This window comes from Salminus brasiliensis, chromosome 20 (genome assembly GCF_030463535.1).
Source record: "Salminus brasiliensis chromosome 20, fSalBra1.hap2, whole genome shotgun sequence".
Lineage (NCBI taxonomy): Eukaryota > Metazoa > Chordata > Actinopteri > Characiformes > Bryconidae > Salminus > Salminus brasiliensis.
In genome coordinates, this window is record NC_132897.1 from 1,227,750 (window position 1) to 1,247,287 (window position 19,538).

At 43.0% G+C, this 19,538-nt stretch overlaps 2 protein-coding genes across 4 annotated transcripts in view; both read left to right on the top strand.

Moving 5' to 3' along the window:
* susd2 (sushi domain containing 2) overlaps positions 1–19,434 on the top strand; it is a 33,259-nt gene extending 13,825 nt beyond the window's left edge. For all 3 annotated transcript variants that reach the window (XM_072664646.1, XM_072664645.1, XM_072664647.1), the window contains 4 exons: positions 1,830–2,108; positions 4,429–4,605; positions 12,421–12,517; positions 17,401–19,434. In XM_072664646.1, coding sequence (XP_072520747.1) covers positions 1,830–2,108; positions 4,429–4,605; positions 12,421–12,517; positions 17,401–17,461 — 614 coding nt within the window. In that variant the 3' untranslated portion in view covers positions 17,462–19,434. The remainder of the gene's footprint in view (positions 1–1,829; positions 2,109–4,428; positions 4,606–12,420; positions 12,518–17,400) is intronic.
* Positions 1–19,538, top strand: part of atad1a (ATPase family AAA domain containing 1a) — a 296,764-nt gene that overhangs the window by 225,351 nt on the left and 51,875 nt on the right. The window lies entirely within an intron of this gene.

The window sequence follows — 19,538 nt, forward strand, 5'->3', positions numbered from 1 at the left end:
CTGAGATAAATGCTCTGATTTAACAGCGCTGTAAAACCGGCCAATCAGATATGATCCATTAAATGAGTTACAGCCTCATTATCACTCTAATCTCTTATCACGTCAATCCAAGGTCCAGGACGGTTGCTCACGTTGGGTGAACCTGCCTGAACCTCAGGGCTGTTCCTGGAAAACCTGGAAAACGCAGCAAAATTAAAAACCTCATTGTGTCCGAGCTCCGGAAATGTTGTGTATTTTAGTAAAATAATGAAATAATGAGCATTTTGGAAAGATGCTGATGTTCTTGGTCTGAATGATTATAGCACAGTCAGCACAGTGATCCTTTACGGTTAATATAACAGTATCAAACCTGATGGTTATTGCCAAACATTGCTGGCAGCATTTCTTACATTAGCAATTTTTTTTCTCTCCCACAAAGTTACTATCAGAAATTGTTACATCAGGTATTACGTAATAACAATAGGAAATTGGTACTTTTGTATATTGTTACTTTACTCAAATTATTACTATAAGAAACAGTTACTTTTGTAACAAATTACTATCATAAGAAATTGGTAAATTTTTTAGTAATCTTTACACAAAATATTACTATTTAAAACTATTAAAAACTTTCCCAAAAATATTCCATTAGGAAATTGGTACTTTGGGATGGGAATTGTTACTTTGCCCAAATTATTACTATAAGAAACTGTTACTTTTGTAACAAATTATTATCATAAGAAATTAGTAAATTATTTTCTTTACACAAAATATTACTATTAAAAACTATTAAAACTATTAAAAACTTTCTCAAAAATATTCCATTAGGAAATTGGAATTTTTTTTTGAGTACTTTGCCCAAATTATTAACATAGGAAAAAAAAAACTAGTAGTACAAAAAAGAACACAAATTTACAAAATAGAAATACTGAATATTTATACTGCTGGTAAAAGTGGTTTAAATGTACAGGTTTGATATAATCTGAATGTTTACATTATTTACAAAAGACACTGGATGGGTGTGAGTTTAGGTGTAGTGTGGGTGGGTGGGGTGAAGTCTTTTTGGGTGCTGTGTGACCGTGTATAGGGGTCCCAGTCGTAGGTTCAGGGTGCAGAGTGTGTGTGTATGGGGAGGAGGTATGATGGTACAGATGAGGTCCACAGTCCACAAGCTATCGTTCATTCAGCAGAATAATTGCTTGAGGAGTATTTCTACTGAAATACTGCTGTAGAATCTAGTTCTTTTAAAAAATTGTTACTGTTTGTTACTAAATTATTACTTTAAGAAAAGGATACATTTAGATATTTTATCTTATCTTATATTACCAAAACATTACTATAGAAAACTTACCCAAATATATTACTTATTACAAATGATTTACTTTACCAGAATTAATAATTGAAAAATTGTTTTTGAAAATTGCTACTTTACCAAAACGGTACTGTAGGAAATATTTGACCAAAACTTTACTTATTTTTATTTTGTTATTGTATTACATGTTACAATCATTTACTGCAGTGTTACATTTACGAATTGTTACTGTACTACAGTGTTTCTATAGGCTGTTGTTACAATAATTTGCTAAAATGTTTTATATTAGAAAAATGTTTAACATAAGTCTACTGTCATTTACTTTAGTAAATTGATAAATGACCAGAATCTTCAAAATATATTAAATAAATAATATATCTTTCCACTGTTTTGCTGAAAGATTGGTAAAAACAGTGTGGTACAAAATCAGCCTAGACACTTTCAGAGTGTTAATAAATAATTATATTTATATAATACTTTATATTATATAATAATTATGGTTTAATGGTGTCCATCTCTGCTCTTCATTCTCTCCAAGGGGCGATTACCAACCAGTCCTCTCTGTTCACCTACGACAGGCTGCACCTCCTGAACGAGTATTATTTTGCACCGAAGCACGACCCCTCCTTCATCCCCAACTTCTCAGTCACTGAAGATCCGGCCGATCCCCTGCTGGAGCCCACTCTGAGGATGTGTTCAGGGATTGGAGCTCAGTTCTGTAAATACGACACGCTGAGCACTCGCAGTCTGGAGCTGGGTAACAGCACACTGCTCGCACACCGCAGCCATGCTGCCACCATGCAGGACCTGCAGCCTGGTAAGAGTCTGGAAACAAGCACACACTGATAATACACTCATCACACTGTTAATACACTAAACACACTGTAAACACACTCTCAATACACTAAACACACTGTAAACACACTAAACACACTGTAAACACACTGTCAATACACTAAACACACTGTAAACACACTAAACCCACTGTAAACACACTGTCAATACACTAAACACACTGTAAACACACTGTCAATACACTCAACACACTGTAAACACACTGTCAATACACTAAACACACTGTAAACACACTGAAACACACTGTCAATACACTCAACACACTGTAAACACACTGTCAATACACTCAACACACTGTCAATACAGTAAACACACTAAACACACTGTAAACACACTGTAAACACACTGTCAATACACTAAACACTGTCAATACAGTAAACACACTAAACCCACTGTAAACACACTGTAAACACACTGTAAACACATTAAACACACTGTAAACACACTCGATACACTAAACACACTGTAAACACATTAAACACACTGTAAACACACTCGATACACTAAACACACTGTAAACACACTCGATACACTAAACACACTCTAAACTCACTGTCAATACAGTAAACACACTGTCAATACACTAAGCACACTGTAAACACACTGTCAATACACTAAACACACTGTAAACACACTTAATACACTAAACACACTGTAAACACACTGTTAATACAGTAAACACACTGTCAATACAGTAAACACACTAAACACACTGTCAATACACTAAACCCACTGTAAACACACTGTCAATACACTAAAAACACTGTAAACACACTCAATACACTAAACACACTGTAAACATACTGTCAATACAGTAAACACACTGTCAATACACTAAACACACTGTCAATACACTAAATACACTGTAAACACACCAAATACAATCAACACACTGTAAACACACTGTAAACACACTATCAATACACTAAACACACTGTAAACACACTATCAATACACTAAATACACTGTAAACACACCAAATACAATCAACACACTGTAAACACACTATCAATACACTAAACACACTGTAAACACACTATCAGTACACTGTAATTACACTGTAAATACAATACACAAACTGTAAACAAAATAAATATGTAGTACATATGCTAAACACACTGTAAATACACTAGACGCACTGTAAATACTCTGTAAACATACGGTCAATACACTGTAAATACACCATAAATACAATAAATTACATATGGTAAACACACTGTAAATACTCTAAACAACCCAGAACGGCTCTGTAAATCCACTGTAAGCAACCTGTTAATTCACAATAAAAACACTATAAATACTCAAAAATACACAGTAAAAAATACACTACGAATGCATCCGTTAAAACTGTAAATACACTTTACACACAGTAAACACACTGCCTATGCAATGAACACACTAGGAATACACTGCGAAAACAATTCAGCTGCACTAACTAATTATAATTGAGTATTTACAGTATGAAATTGAGTAGCAACAGTGTGTGAAACTACCTCTACCTGTTTGGAAGCCGTACTTTAGCCTGGATAGCTCTCTCTGGTGAGCTGAAGTTGATCTGATTTAAAATGGTGCTCTATTACACCACCAAGAGGAGATTCAAACAATTCAGGAGTGAATCCTGGGACGTCTACACACTCCCCAGTCATGTCTGTAACACATGGGCTGAGGCAGGCTGCATGTGCAGAGAGACTTTATAAGGACTACAGCAATACTCGTGGTCAGGAAACAGGCAGCGAGTCCATAATAATAATCCAGGTCAGAACCAGAATCAACGAAGTACCACAGCAACGTCTTGATAGGATTGGAAGAGTAACTGCGACTTCGTGAAGAAGAGCCCAAGCTGAGGAGCTTAAGAGGAGTCCTAATCAGTCCCATCATGAACAGCACCTGTAGGCCGGAGCTTAGCCCTCACACATTGAGCTCCAGTAGAGGCCAGCAGGGGGAGACATTACAATCAGACACACACACACACCCATCATGACAACACACACTGTTATGGTACAGAAACAGTTTCGGGGGGAGGAGCCAGGGGGAATCTGGAGAAATATCAGTCTGATTGGTGGGACAATTGGATGATGGTGTTGCTATGGGAACACAAGAAGATGACCAGTTTACCTGGACTGGTAAATCACTCTCCTGTACTGTGCCCTCATTAACCCCTTTATATGAACCCAGACACACTCACTGCAGCCTCAGCAGATTATCAGTGATCACGCCCGGTGATAAGACAGATGTTGTAATTATTGTGACCTTTGACCCCAACCTGACCTTCTGATCTGCAGTGGTGTCCTGCGGATGGCTGAAGCCACCAAACCATGGCCAGAAGGAAGGAACGCTGTATTTGGAAGAAGCCAAGGTCAGCTTTTCCTGTAACAAGGGTTACCGTCTCCATGGCTCCCAGGAACGCGTGTGTCAGGCTGATGGCCGGTGGTCAGGGGATGAGACGCACTGCGTTACAGGTGATTTAAGCACCATGAAGTTTATCCAGTATGAATCTGCAGTCTGTAGTTTTTACAGTCTGACTAATAATTGTGAAGTAATTTTAATCCAGTATGAATCTGCAGTGTGTGTGTGTGTGTGTGTGTGTGTGTGTGTGTGTGGTTTTTACAGTCTCACATTAATAGTTTAGGAGTCATCATTATTCAGTATGAATCTGCAGTGTGTATGTAGTGTGTATACCGTGTTTTTCACCCAGTATGAATCTGCAGTGTGTATGTAGTGTGTAGACCGTGTTTTTCACCCAGTATGAATCTGCAGTGTGTTTTACACAGTATGTTTTTACAGTCTGAATAATTGAGGAGTGATTTTATGAATCTGAATCCAGTATGAATCTGCAGACTCTGGTATTTTTGAACTTAACAGTAAATTCTGTTTTGTTTTTTTTGTAGTAATTTTTATCCAGTATGAATCTGCAGTGTGTGTGTGTGTGTGCTTTACACAGTCTCACATTGATAGTTGTGTGTGTGTCTGTAGTCTGAATAATTGTACAGTCTGAATAATTGAGGAGTGATTTTAATCCAGTATGAATCTGCATCCTGGTCACTGTGTTGAAAGCTGAGCGTGGGCTAGAAGGGTGTAAAGTGTAACATCTAATGCAGAGCCTCCCCAGACGAGTAGAGGCTGTTGCTGCAGCAAGAAGAGACAAACTCCAGACTGATGGCCTTGATGTAGAATCTGGAGGCATCAGAGGATCTTACAGCCTGAGCCAGTGCCACACAGTCAGTGCAGTCAGTGTAATTCACCGCACCGTACACTAGGTGGAGGTGTTTCGCCGTATTCAGCAGCTGATGGTGTGTCACTGTTTGCAGTTGTTCTACTGGAAGTCACATGTAGTGTAGCGTACCGTTATTACAACATAGATTTATTAATAAGCTGATGAGGCGTGTCAGAGATATTAGAACAGATGAAACCCATGACTGATGGGTTCAAAAATTCAAAGATGACGACAAATCAATATTAGTGTCTACTACTGATACTGTAATAGATTACATGGAGTAGGTGTATGTTTATATTTGCCATCCAATGGAGGGAAAATGGTTATTATTATTATTATTATTATTATTATTATGAAAAGCCTTTTTAAAATTAGGGATGTCTAGGTTTTTTTAAATCTAGTTTTTGTTTTTTTTACCCCCTGATCCGATCCGAGTCTCTAAATGCTGACTATCGTCCGATACCGATCTGATCTTTGTGTTTCTGTATCTAATCCAGCCCCACATTATAGGTAGGCTAATGCTAATCCACAGCAGTAAACAGCAGTAAACTCACTGTTTTAGCGCCGGTGTCTGTAATCAGACTCGAGTCTAATCTGATCTGATCTCCTTTGTTTGCAGCAGCGTTTTAAACCTGGTTTTAAACTCGGTAGTGTTTCATATCCTACGGTCCAGTCTGACCGACCCACCTGACCATTCAGCTCCCAGCTCCTCTACAACTCTGCAGTCTGATCACTTAGCATGTGAGCATTAGCGTTAGCATTAGCTTTAGCCTCCTCCTTGGTTCTGGATGCGCCGTTCAGAGCTGGCTTGGAGCTCCCAAAGAAAGGAGCTTGGTTCTCCTGCTGGTAGAACATTAGAGCAGTTCCACCGTAGTCTGGTTTCTAACCAGGAGGAACTCCGGAGTGAAGACGGGACGGGAGGAACGGTAGATCTTCCCAAGTGGAGAAAATGGAGGAGAAGATCGGACTGGGTTCAGATCCTCAGGGTCACGTTTACGGCGAGGCTCTGCTGCTCCGCTAACGCTAAGCTAAAGTTTCCCTCTTCCCCCAACTTTCCATTCCACCTTAAATAAGGCAGCAGTTCCGCTCTGCTGTTCGGATATATGCACTGTACCTGCAGCACTGTTTAAGGTGGAATGGAGAGAGTTAGCATTCGAGCTAACTTCAGCTTCTGTTCTGGCTGCTAACTGGTAACGCCGTCGCTCTTATCGGCTCAGATAAAGCTCGGTTCAGCTCTCCACACTGAATAAGGTCTAAACTTGATAAGCTTCAGAAGAAATGAGAAGTTGGTCTGCAGCAGCTGGGGATCATGTCTAGTACTGGGTACTAGAGGACGCCAGGTGGCACTCGGAAGTGGATCAGAACCTTAAAAGCCGATACCTGATCTGTTAAAAAGGCCTGGATCGGGACATCCCTAGTGAAATGTCTCCTGCTGCGTGAGTGCGGAATGGCAGAATTGAGAAAGAGGCCCAGTTCAGCCCAGTTCAGCCCAGTTCTGGTCACCTTTGTACCAGTTCCTCAGTGTTGCAATGCCTGTGGATGAGTGCAAGCAGTGATTTCTCAACCTCCTCCAGCATTGCTCTCATTCCTGCTGTCCTCAGAGAGCTTCAGAGGTCTTGTACAATCAGGGTGAAGTTCAGGAAGCATCAGATGACCAGGTTGTCTGATTTCCTGTGGAGATGCTGGACTGCGGTCATGCTGGCCAGCGCGGGCATCTGTTAGCTGGCCAGCATGTGAGAGAATTAGCAGTAAGCTTTCTCCTCCGGCAGTTTGAGAAGATGCGATGGAGCTTCTTCACGTGTCTCGGAGGTAGACATGCTCCTTGACCAGCATGACCAACATCCTGAACAGCTCAATGCTGGGGGCTTTATACCCGTCTAGCCCACGTCTGGCATTATTAGACAGCATTAGGAGTCAATAGGGTCATGATGTTGATCTGCTCCAGAGTCCTATTCTATTGGCAGTACTTCTTCTCTACAGGGGCTAGACAAGCTGTGTGTGCATTTGCACATCTGTGACAGCAATGAGTGCAGCTTAAAGTAGCTGAATACATTCATTTGAAGGGGTGTCCACAAACTTTTGGACATCAGGTCTGTTCCTAATTCCTCCTTTCCGCTTGTTTGTGTGTGTGTGTGTGTGTGTGTGTGCGCTCTGTCTGGAAGGACAGGAGGCTTGTTTTGAGTGTGTTTTTAAGCCCTGAGTGTGTTCGTGTCATTAGAGTGGAACCACACACACACACACACACTCACACACACAATCTGCAGGACGCATCCGTTCCCAATCTGATCTGGAACGTTTTCCACCCAACACTGCCTGTCCGCAGCTGCAGGGAGTTATCTCCTCTGACCTGTGACCTTCGTACAGAAACACCGGGAGGGTAAAGACGTTCTGCGTCTCACATTGCGGTTCTCACGTTCTGCACTGTTGGGAATATGATTATGATAGAAATTTAAATTGTTGCTGTTCTAAGATCTGATTGGCTGGTGTCAAATAAAGGAGTGGAACACTCAAGGCCTGGTTAGAAGGTTCTTCTTTATGATGGAGAACTGTTTGTACGGTTCCTTAAAACTGGTTTTCCTAAAATTCCTAAAAGCACCAAAAAGGGTTCCCCTACTGTTATACATCAAACACCTTTTAAGGGTTCTCTAGTAAAGACAGAGGTTCTGTATATAGAAGCATAAACACTCTGAGAACCATTTCTATGCTGGGTTAAAGGTTCTTCTTTAGGATGGAGAACCTCTTGTATATAGTTGTGACATGTCCTATTCCCCCGAACACATCCCATCCCCCCGGACACATCCTATCCCCCAGACCAATCCCTACCCTAGACACGTCCTACCCCCCCCCCCCCCCGGACACGTCCTATCCCCCGAACACATCCTATCCCCCAGACCAATCCCTACCCTAGACACGTCCTACCCCCCCCCGAACACGTCCTATCCCCCGAACACTTCAAATCCCCCCGAACACGTCCCATCCCCCAGACCAATCCCTACCCCAGACACATCCTATCCCTCCGGACACATCCTATCCCCCCGAACACGTCCCATCCCCCCGAACACGTCCCACCCCCCCGACCAATCCCTACCCCAGACACATCCTATCCCCCCGGACACATCCTATCCCCCCGAACACTTCCAGTCCCCCCGAACACATCCTATCCCCCCGAACACATCCTATCCCCCCAGAACAATTTCTATCCCCGAACACGTCCTATCCCCCCCGAACACGTCCTATCCCCCCGAACACGTCCTATCCCCCCCGAACACTTCCCATCCCCCCGAACACGTCCCATCCCCCCGACCAATCCCTACCCCAGACACATCCTATCCCCCCGGACACATCCTATCCCCCCGAACACTTCCAGTCCCTCCGAACACATCCTATCCCCCCAGAACAATTTCTATTCCCGAACACGTCCTATCCCCCCCGAACACGTCCTATCCCCCCCGGACACGTCCTATCCCCCCCGGACACGTCCATATCCCCCCCGAACACGTCCATACCCCCCCCCCCCCCGAACATGTTCTATCCCCCCGGACACATCTTATCCCCCCGAACACATCCTATTCCTCCAAACACGTCCTATCCCCACAGACACGTCCTATCCCCCCGGACACGTCCTTTCCCCCTGGACACGTCCTGTCCTCAGCATTAAATATGTGCTGGTCAGCAGCTGCTTTGGGTCGTTGCTCACTGTATCGGGTCCTAAATGGTCCTTCTGTAAGACGCCGTCAGTGGGGACAGGATGTGTCCGGGGATGTGTCCTCAGCAGATCTAATCAGAACCAGTTCAGTAATTAGTTCAGTAATCGGTGTCTTGCTGCCAGTGAGATTTCATAAATATCCAAACTCTCTGGGCTCAGAACTGCCAGCGGGACGCTGATTACAGAAGAGCCGAGCCGAGCTGAGCTCTAATAACACACACAGTTCTGATTACGGCTGATGAGGACCAGTCTCTCAGATCCTCGGCAGCGGTTCTGCAGTCCGGATCCGCTCTCAACTGGGCTTTGTTTTTGTTAGTTCTGGTTCCTCAGCCTGCTGTAACGGACCGCTCCTAAAATCATTCCCAGAGTTCTGTTCCTAATCTGGAATCAAGCGTTTCTGTTAAATCGGCCTGGTCATGCCTAAACACCGCGGATACGCACGGCTCACGCACTGCAGCAATGAGCCCCGCACTGCATTAGCCTAGCAGCTCCAGTGCTAAGTGGTGGGGTATAGACTTCCTATTACTTGTTAGCTACATTAGCCTAGCAGCTCCAGCTCCCTTACTCTCTCTCTCTCTCTCTGTCTGTCTGACTGTCTCTCGGCCTCAGGCCCTCATATAACTGAAGCGTATCGGCCCTGAGCAGGATCACAGCGTTCACTCCATTAGTGTATCTGAGTGTAAATAAACCTCATGCATTCCTACACAGTTTATACACGACTGTGTGTGTGTGTGTGTGTGTGTGTGTGTGTGTGTGTGTGTGTGTGTGTGAGTAAAGGCAGAGAGCTGTGGGTCAGTTGAAGGGATGCGGGAGGAAATGGAAGGGGGAGTGTATGAAGCTCTATCTGATGAGATCTAATCTTTTAAAATATTCAGCACTGATCTGTCTGTCCTGCTGTGTGTGTGTGTGTGTCTGACTGTGTGTGTGTGTGTCTGAGTGTGTGTTCCACAATATATTTTTCACTATTACGATATTCTCTAAAAGCTCCTCACAGAAAGTTCTTCACCTAATGGTGATGAAGACGCTGCCTGATGCCTGAGACACGGTTCTACCAGAGTTCTGAGAAGAGTTCGGCTCTAGAACCTGCTTTTAGAACCAGATCATTAAAATGGTGGAGGGATACATGCTGCAGGGTGTAGTGCGGCTACAGAAAGTAGTCCCTAAAGAGAACTGGATTAGTTGAGGTTCTCTATTCACTATTTTACCTTCATCATCATCATCATCATCATCATCATCCCATATAAAACTCAGAAGACTCGTGTTGTAGCTGCACTGGTGGGTTTGGATAGGAGATCAATTATGGGCTGTATCTGTGTTGTAGTCATGGCGACCGACGCCTGGTTCTATTCACCACCATTGTAAAGAGATCCAAGCGGGTCAGTTTCTCTACAGTGAAGCTCAGGTTCACACCGAACCCCCGACTCTGAATGAGCTCCTCTCACACCCTGAGTTATACAGAGAGTTTTGGTAATTCTATGGAGTTCCCCTTTAAGGTCTTTTTTGGCTTTGAGCTGTGGAGCAGTGGAGGAACTGTGTTCTCTGGAATGATGGTGGTGGAGCTCCATCCAGTACTTTTGGATGGGGGGAGTTGGGGATGATGAGGGGGATGATTCTGACTGATTGCATTCTAAATGCGGCAGCAAAAGAGTTCAGTGCAATCAAATCCTCACAGCAATGCTTCTCCAAACTCCAGTAGAAAGTCTTCTGCGCTGGACAGTTACATGCAGGCACATGTCCCGTGCTGGTGACTCTGCATTCGTTGTCATTTTTGCTCTTCTTCTCGTCCTCCTCTCACTCTGGTTCTGTCTCTTCACATTTCCTCCACATTTCCGCATCACTTCCCACGTCAGCCCGTCTCCTCTCCACGTAAACAAACCCGGGTGGGAATCAGTACAGACCCCTCTGATTACATCACAACAGCTATCCACAATATGGTGTAACAAGCTGTCTGTGCTGTTATATCTCATGTATGTGCATATATATATTTATATATATATACACACACACATATACATACACACATATATATAAATATATATACATACATACAAATTTTATTCAGGTCATTATGTCATTATGGAGCATTTCTATTGGTCCATTCATCAAGAAATGTAGATGCAATATATAGAACAACTGCCAGATTCACATTAGATACAAGGTTTCTGCATGGCAACATTAACACGTGTTGTTAATAGGGTCTCTAATGGTGAAACTACCTCCGCCATGTTTGAAAGCTGTCTCTGACTGGCTACATTCAGTCTGTTGTTTTGCTCAGATCAGATTTGGCTCGATGGTTGACGTGAACAGGTGTAGGTGATCTGTATCTGTCTGTGATGTTTACGAATCTGTCGCTGAAGCGCCACGCGAGCATGTGCTGTTTATGCTAGTCGCGTCCGTCAACAACAACAGAACGCTCGCTGGAACTTGATTCATTTCCCCAAATATCAAGTGATTCGCCAACGTCTCGGCCCGTCCTCTGACTGCCGTCACAGCTGTTCCTCTCCTCAGCCAATGCTGGGCAGGGCTGGCTCCGGCACTGGCTGATCTCGCGTAGAGGCAAGAGGACGCCTGGAATCTGATCTAACGCCTGGAATCTGATCTAATCTGATCTATCTGATCTAAATATAAGATATATATGTGTATATATACTATATATATGTGTGTGTGTGTGTGTGTGTTTGTGTGTGTATGTGTATATATATATATATATATATATACACACACACACACACACACACACATATATAAGTAAACCATATATATATATATATAGTCAAAGTCAATATATACATATAATATTTGTTCTTATTGGTTGTACTAAAGATACTGTATACATAAAACAGTATGTTTATAGCTGATCTATAAATATATATTATGTATAAATAAAGTAAATAAATCAACAAATACATATAATATCTGTTCTGGTTGGTCGTACTAAAGATACTGTATATATGGTGATAATTCTTTTGTATTATTATTATTATTATTACTACTACTACTAATTCATGTGACACTGATTCAAATCTAGTGTGGATAACCTAAAAATATTCTGGTTAATTAATTCTGTGTTTTTCCCAAGCTAAGGCCTACACACACACACAGGCATGCACGTACACACACACACACACACACACACCCTTAAGTCATGTATTGTAAGGTTGGACCTATGTGTGGAAAGACTAATTGAGAAATGTCGAGCCTGTGTGTGTGTGTGTGTGTGTGTGTGTGTGAATATTGCTCAGACTTGTCGTTTTCCCTGACTCCCTTCAGACTCTCCAAATGTTTCACCTCTAAAGGTCAGAAAAACAAACGTATTTCTTTATGTATCTGTTTGTTTGTTTGTTTTTGTTGCAGATGACATTTTGGGCATCGTGCTGGGCAGCGTCGGAGCCATACTCGCGCTGGTTATTATGGTCGTAGCAATAGTCCTTTACACCAAGAAGCAGAAAAGGTGAGTGTGTTGTTATGTGTGTGTGTGTGTGTGTGTGTGAGAGAGAGAATACAGAGAGCTGTACTAAACACGCTCCCGAAAACACTGGGAGGCTGAAGGCTGACAAAAGCCTCCTCAGAAAAGGTCAAAACATCTGCATCTTCGTCCAAATCAATAAGATGCTGTGCCGGCCAGCATCACTCCTAAGAGAGAGAGCGCCATCTACCCACCCGGAGGGAGCAAGGCCGATTGTGCTCGCTCAGGCTCCGGCTGCTGATGGCAGGCATTCAAACCAGCGACCGGGGTCAGTAGGTCACAGTCGGACCCTTGGATCATCCCGGTGAGAAAGAGACGCAGCTGAAAGGAGGGGTCATCATCCGCCGGGTCTGCTCGGGCCCGGACCAGTGAGATGAGCCTGACAGGGTGATAAAGAGGAGAGGCTGATTTAGAGCTGAGGAGGAAGGTGATGTCAGCGGGAGGCCCCGTAGGTGAAGTCGTAAAGCTCACCTGTGCAGGAAACTGACGCACACCTGATGCACCTGCAGCTTCAGAGAGACGTTAACCCACAGGTTTATCACTGACTGTTTCAGTCGGACTGAAAATATATAGACCAACGCTCTGTGGACAAAAGTATTGGGACACCCGCTCATTTCTTCTGAAATCAAGGGTATTAAGAACAAGTTGGAGTGTTGGAGAAGAAGGTTTTCTACTAGATTTTAGAGGAGGAGCATTGCTGTGAGGATTTGATTGCATTCAACAACAAGAATGTTAGCGAGGTCACCATCCTAAAAGTACTGGATGGAGCTCCACCACCATCGTTCCAGAGAACACAGTTCTTCCACTGCTCCACAGCTCTTTATTGTATGAGAATTAAAAGTTAAGAAGGTTTTTCCCTTCCTAAGAGCTGCTGATCTGCTCAGTAAAACACTGATATTAGAATAAACACTAAAGCCGTGGAGGTTCTCCATCACTGTGTTCATCATTAGAACATCTCCAAAGTTCTCCTCTCTCATGGAGTCTAGTATTATTTAGAGTTCTCCTCAGATCAACACCTGGTTTGATGGTAAATCAGGGCTTAATGATGGTAAATCAGGTGAGCTGCTGCTGCTGCTGCTGATGGAGTTGAACACATCCTCCACGCTGTGCTGGCTGGACTGGGGGGCGTCCAGGAGAACCCTGGAGGAACCGAGCTCTGTTCTTCAGACTAGCTCACCGACAAGATCTCACTACTTTCTTTCTGAATGAGAAGCTCTTGTTTCTCCTTTTTACTGGATTTATGTTCTCCTGCATCTGTTGGATGGATGTAAGTGTAGATCATATAGTCAATCCTTTCTGCTCAGTTAGTCATAAAACTGAGAATCTTCTGCAGTCAAAAAAAACACAGTCAAAAAATTCATCACCTGCTCCCCTCACCGCAGCCCTCTCTCTCCTCCTCTGTTCTATGGCTCGTTCGCCCTCAGGTAGATTCCAGTATAGAGTTACAGCCACGGGGGGTCATATCTCACACTGTGGCTTTTAGCACCCCCCCCCTCCTCCTCCGCACCACCCCCAACTTGCTTTCATCCTGAGAGGCGGGGTAACAGTAGAGGGCTTTAAAGATAGCTCACACCTGGAGGGCGGGGCTAATAAGAGAGGTAGGAGATTTATATAGGTAACCAGTAATGGAAGCTCCAATTAGCACTTATTGCACATGTTGCTAATTGGATTCACTAATTAGAAGAAGTGTCTGAATACTTTAGGACATAACCTGTCAATCAGGTTGTGGTACATGGGGTTATACAGTAAAAAGGCTGGTAACGCTTGATCTTAGGGAAGACAAATTAGCATGTCCCTGCATTAGAAATAGATTATGCATTTGTAATATTATGCAATAAACACTTTGTTACCACCCTGTTACGCAGATTATTGAGCATGAATTATTACCTAAACGAATGCATTATTAGTGTGCTATTGTATTTGGCAGCACTTTGATTGATGTAGGTTCTAGATAGTGGCAGGTTTATAGGGTGGTAACCATACACCATATGGACAAAAGTATTGGGACACCTGCTCATTGCTTCATTAGTTCCTCTGAAATTAAGGCTATATCAAAGAGTCGATCCTGCTACTGTTGGAGTAACTGTCTCTACTGTCCAGAGAAGAGGCTTTCTACTAGATTTTGGAGGAGGAGGAGCATTGCTGTGACGATTTGATTGTATTAGGTAACAAAAGCCTTAGTCAAGTCAGGATGTTGGATGATGATCACCACCCCACCGCATCACCCCCAACTCCCCAACTCATCCCATCACCATCATTCCAGAGAACACAGTTCTTCCACTGCTCCACAGCTCCTCAATGCTGGGGGGCTTTATACCCCTCTAGCCCACGCCTGGCAGCATTAGACAGCATGGAGCCAATAGGGTCATGATGTTGATCTGCTCCAGATGGTCCTATTCTTTTGGGAGTATGTATCTGCAGGGACTAGACCAGCTGTGTGTCAGCAGTGGGTGGAACTTGATGTAGCTAAATGCATTTATTAGAAGGGGTGTCCACAAACATTTGGACGTGTGTGTGTGTGTGTGTGTGTGTGTGTGTGTGTGTGTGTGTGTGTGTTTAGACAGAGTAGACCCATCAGTAGATCAGAGGCAGACTGTAAGTGGTGTGGGGTAATTCTTCATATCAAGGTGTGTGTGTGTGTGTGTGTGTGTGTGTGTGTGTGTGTGTGTGTGTGTTCGTTCCAGACACTCTGGTACTTTCCAGCTATTGGGTTTCCCAGCATGCCTTAGCAAGCCCAACTCCCTCTTACCACAGCACAGTAAAGTCATTAACACACACACACACACACACACACACACACTGCTGTGTTCTTACAGCCCCTCACTTAGCCCCTATTGCACATTAAAGACCCTCATCCCCCCTCCGTCTGATCTCAGACCTGCTCCAATCTGCCGTTTCTCAGCAGCTCAGTCCCACTCTCACACGCTGGCCAAAAGTATGTGGACACCTGCTCCTCCAGTGGTTTTTCTAAAATTAAGGGTATTAGCCAGGAGTGTCCCTCTTCACGGCTAGGCTCTAGGCTTCACGCTAGATGTTGGATCTTTGCTGTGAGGAGGATTGATTGCACTCAGCCCCACATGAGCACCAGTGAGGTCAGGTATTGATGTTGTGTGATTAGTTCTGCCACTCCAACTCATCCCAGTGGTACTGGAGGGAGCCCCCTCATCACTTGAGAGGACCACACAGCCCAGCATTGGGCACGGTGACTTTGGGGTCATGTGCTCACGGCTGCTCTACAGCGTCTCGTTCTATTGGTCTGTAGGTTCGAGAACAGTCTAAAAGGACCCATGGATTGATCCCTGCCCCCAGATACAGCCCACCGCCGAGACATGTTGGGTATCTGACATGTGCTTCTTTAGTTGACAACTAAATATGCTAGGCTAACGATGCTAACAAACAATGGACTTGGACTTTCACCAATTTAATCTTTCTAAATATGCTTTCAGTCTGTTCAGCGTAGATGGACCTTATTTAAACATTTAGGGCCCTATTTTAGCAAACTTTTGGCGAGCCGTCAACCGCACACCGTGCGGCTTGATTTAGGGCGTGTTGGTGTGTCTTTGCTATGGTAACGGCGGGAAAAATTCGCCCTGAAACACGCTTGTAGACTCATTTTTACAGAGATGAGTAAATTGGTGACAGTCTAAGTCCAGTGTTTGTTAGCAATGTTAGCGTAGCATCTGCTGTTGTAAACTAAAAAAAGCACACTGAACATGTCTTGGATGATGGCCTGAATCTGTGGTCAGTGACCAGTCACTGAATTGCTCCTTTAATCAGTTTGGTAAGTTGCATGCTTTAAACCTGCTGTTGCTTAGCAACAACAAGAAGTGCTATCCCAAGCAACCTTCGAAAAAACCCAGCAGTGCGAATCAGCAAGAAACCAAACGTTGTTTTTTCCGCAGTGACTCCATACCCCCCCCCAAAAGGAGTAGGGTTAGGTAGTACCCATGTCTGAGACGTGACCAGGTGTGTGTGTGTGGCGTCGCCCAGGTAACGCACCAAGTGCTCTGTTTTGAGTCAGTTGAATATTTCTCGCTCGGTTGGAGGCCAGGTTTAGGTCAGCAGGTTTCATGGTCAGAGCCGTCGTTGGGGTGATCAGAGGGTGTTTATTTGAAGTTGCGCTCGGCGTGAAGTCGTTCCCGTGCACTTCGGGACGCTCTGTTTCACCAGCAGATTTCTGCACCGTCAGCATGTTTTCAGATCCTGATTTTAATCTCCAGATGCTGCCGATGCAGTTCAGCTCCAGTGAAGCTCTGAGAGAGTGGCTGTGTGGAGGAGACGCTGCTTCAGAATAATGGAAGCTGGACTATTAATAGTTACATTAACTAAAACAGTGGGTTCTACAGTGGGGTCCTGAACGGTTCCCACTTCCAGGCAGCTGCTAGACTGATGTGATGTCCTGAAGAAAGCTGTGTGGAGGTTATTAGAAGATCTCGTGGAGTTGTGGTAATGATAAGCTTGTATTAAAGAATTGAAAGCTGGGTCGCCAGTTACCTAACCCCGCCCACACGCCCCCTCCAACACATGCCGCTCAGTTTCTGAACTGCCACCAAAGCAACATCAACGGGCAACCAACTGGGCGCCTGGATGGGAGCGCTGCATACCCAGCTCCAATGCACCAGCCCGCAGACGCCAGCGACGGCCAGCACCGCGGTCAAGTGATTTGGGGGAGGAGCGCCATCTACCCGCCCTGAAAAGAGCAAGGCCAATCGTGCTCTCTCTAGGCCTCGGCTGCCGATGGCTAGCAGCATGACCGGGATTCGAACCAGCGACCCTCTGATTATAGTGACAGCACCTTGGGCCGCTGGACCACCGGGGGCCAACCCGTCGTTTTTGATACTGACCGATCTTTCTGTTTCTCTCTGCAGGGAGCGCATGAAGGATAAAGGAGATACGGTGGTCTATCAGCCCCACACGGTCAATCTCTGAGGCTCCTCTGGTCCAGCACAGACACTCCCCTCGTCCCTGCAGACCCAACCGTTCTGCTCTTCATCACACAGGAAATGAGCATTGCTCAGCTTCTCACAGTGTTCGGAGTTAGGACTGATTTTAGTTTCAATTTTAAATTGAAATTTCAGTCTTATTTATTTACTTTTTTAACAAACCAAAACCAAACCAAAACTTTCCCTCCATTTCTCGTCACTGCCCATATCCACCTGCTATACACGGGTTAACAGGTTATCCTCAATATACTGTAATATTCTACATCAAAATATGTTTTGTTCATTATTTTGTTTTGAAAATCATACTGGACGCTTTTATTAGAACTTTACACCATATGAGTCATTCAGACTTTTACTGCATGGTAATGCCATTAAAATCATATGGATGGTAATGTAATTTAAACTTCGTAAATCAATCAAAATGTATTTGCACAGCACTTTTAACAACGGATTTTGCAAAGCATGCTAGATGGTAATGTCATTAGAACGTAATTCTGGAAGTTAATGTCATTAGAACCTTATTCTGGAAGGTAATGTCATTAGAACTTAATATTGGATGGTAATGTCATTAGAACGTAATTCTGGAAGGTAATGTCATTAGAACTTAATATTGGATGGTAATGTCATTAGAACGTAATTCTGGAAGGTAATGTCATTAGAACTTAATATTGGATGGTAATGTCTTTAGAACATAATTCTGGAAGGTAATGTCATTAGAACCTTATTCTGGAAGGTAATGTCATTAGAACTTAATATTGGATGGTAATGTCATTAGAACCTTATTCTGGAAAGTAAAGGCATTAGAACGTAATTCTAAATGGTAAGTAAAAACAGGATGAAACATTTTTAAAAACAGGAAGAAAATAGGATTCAGGTACAGTCGTGTTCTACTACTAAAGGTACTGAAGCTGTACCTGTTGAGGGTTCCACCCCAATGACAATTAGTATCAATTAGTTCTAAAAGAGTTGCTTCCAAAACTTTTTTTTGAAGAACAGAAACTCTAAGCACTAGAATTATACATTGATACATTTTAAGCTAAATTCCAAAGTCTTTTTCCCCAAAAAATTTAAAGTTCAAAGTTGAAGTTAATAAAAATGTGTACGCTCTAAAACTAAAAGATTTTCCAATAAAGTTCCATAAATCTAGACTTTTCTAGAAAGTTTTTTTTTTTAAATGTTAAACTCTTAACTGTAAGCTCTAGGATTTGAGGAATTATTTCTTTGACCTGCTGTAGAATTCTGTCTCTAAATTCCAAACATTTGTTTTAGAGAATTTTTATGATCTAAAATTTAAAGTTTAACATTTCCACAGTTTCAAGCTCTAGAATTTTAAGTTCCACAATGTTAAACTCTAGAATTTGAAGAATTATTATTATTTTTCATAGCTGCGGAGTGCTGTGCTCCAGAATGTCCTGTTTAATACGAATTTTTTTATTTAATTAATATGTGAGCTAAGAGCCAGGTTTGGAATTTGAGGAGTGAAATCCCAGACTGTGGATTTATAAACTGTAGAGTTTAGAGTTACAGAGTTTTAGTCTAAAGAGTTTGAAGCTTAATTGTTCTAAAAATGATGATTACAGATAGAAGTTCAAAATAGCAGATTTATAGTCTGGCTAAAAGAAGCTAGTGACTTCTGAAAAAACATGAAGAACATTTTTTGTTTTGTTTTTGTTTTTATTGTTTTGTTGGTTTTGTTTCATTTCATTTTTTGTTTCGGTTTGTTTTTTTGTTTTGTTTTATTGTGTTTTGTTGGTTTTGTTTTGTTTTTTGTTTCAGTTTTTTTGTTTTGTTTAGTTTTGTGTGTATGTGTGTGTGTGTGTGTGTGTGTGTGTATGTGTGTGTGTGTGTGTGTACGCATTCTCAGGTCCTGTTTTTTGTGCTGTAAATCTCTCTGAATCTTATTTGAATTATTGGATGTTTTTGAAACAGATTTTAAACTCAATAAAATCTTCAAGTGTTTTTCTTCTTCTTCAGCGTTTTTTACAGATGAGATATTAAATGCTATATTAGCCTCTTAGCTACACTGCTAATTAGTGAGGTGTGACCTTCCGTTGCTTATTAGC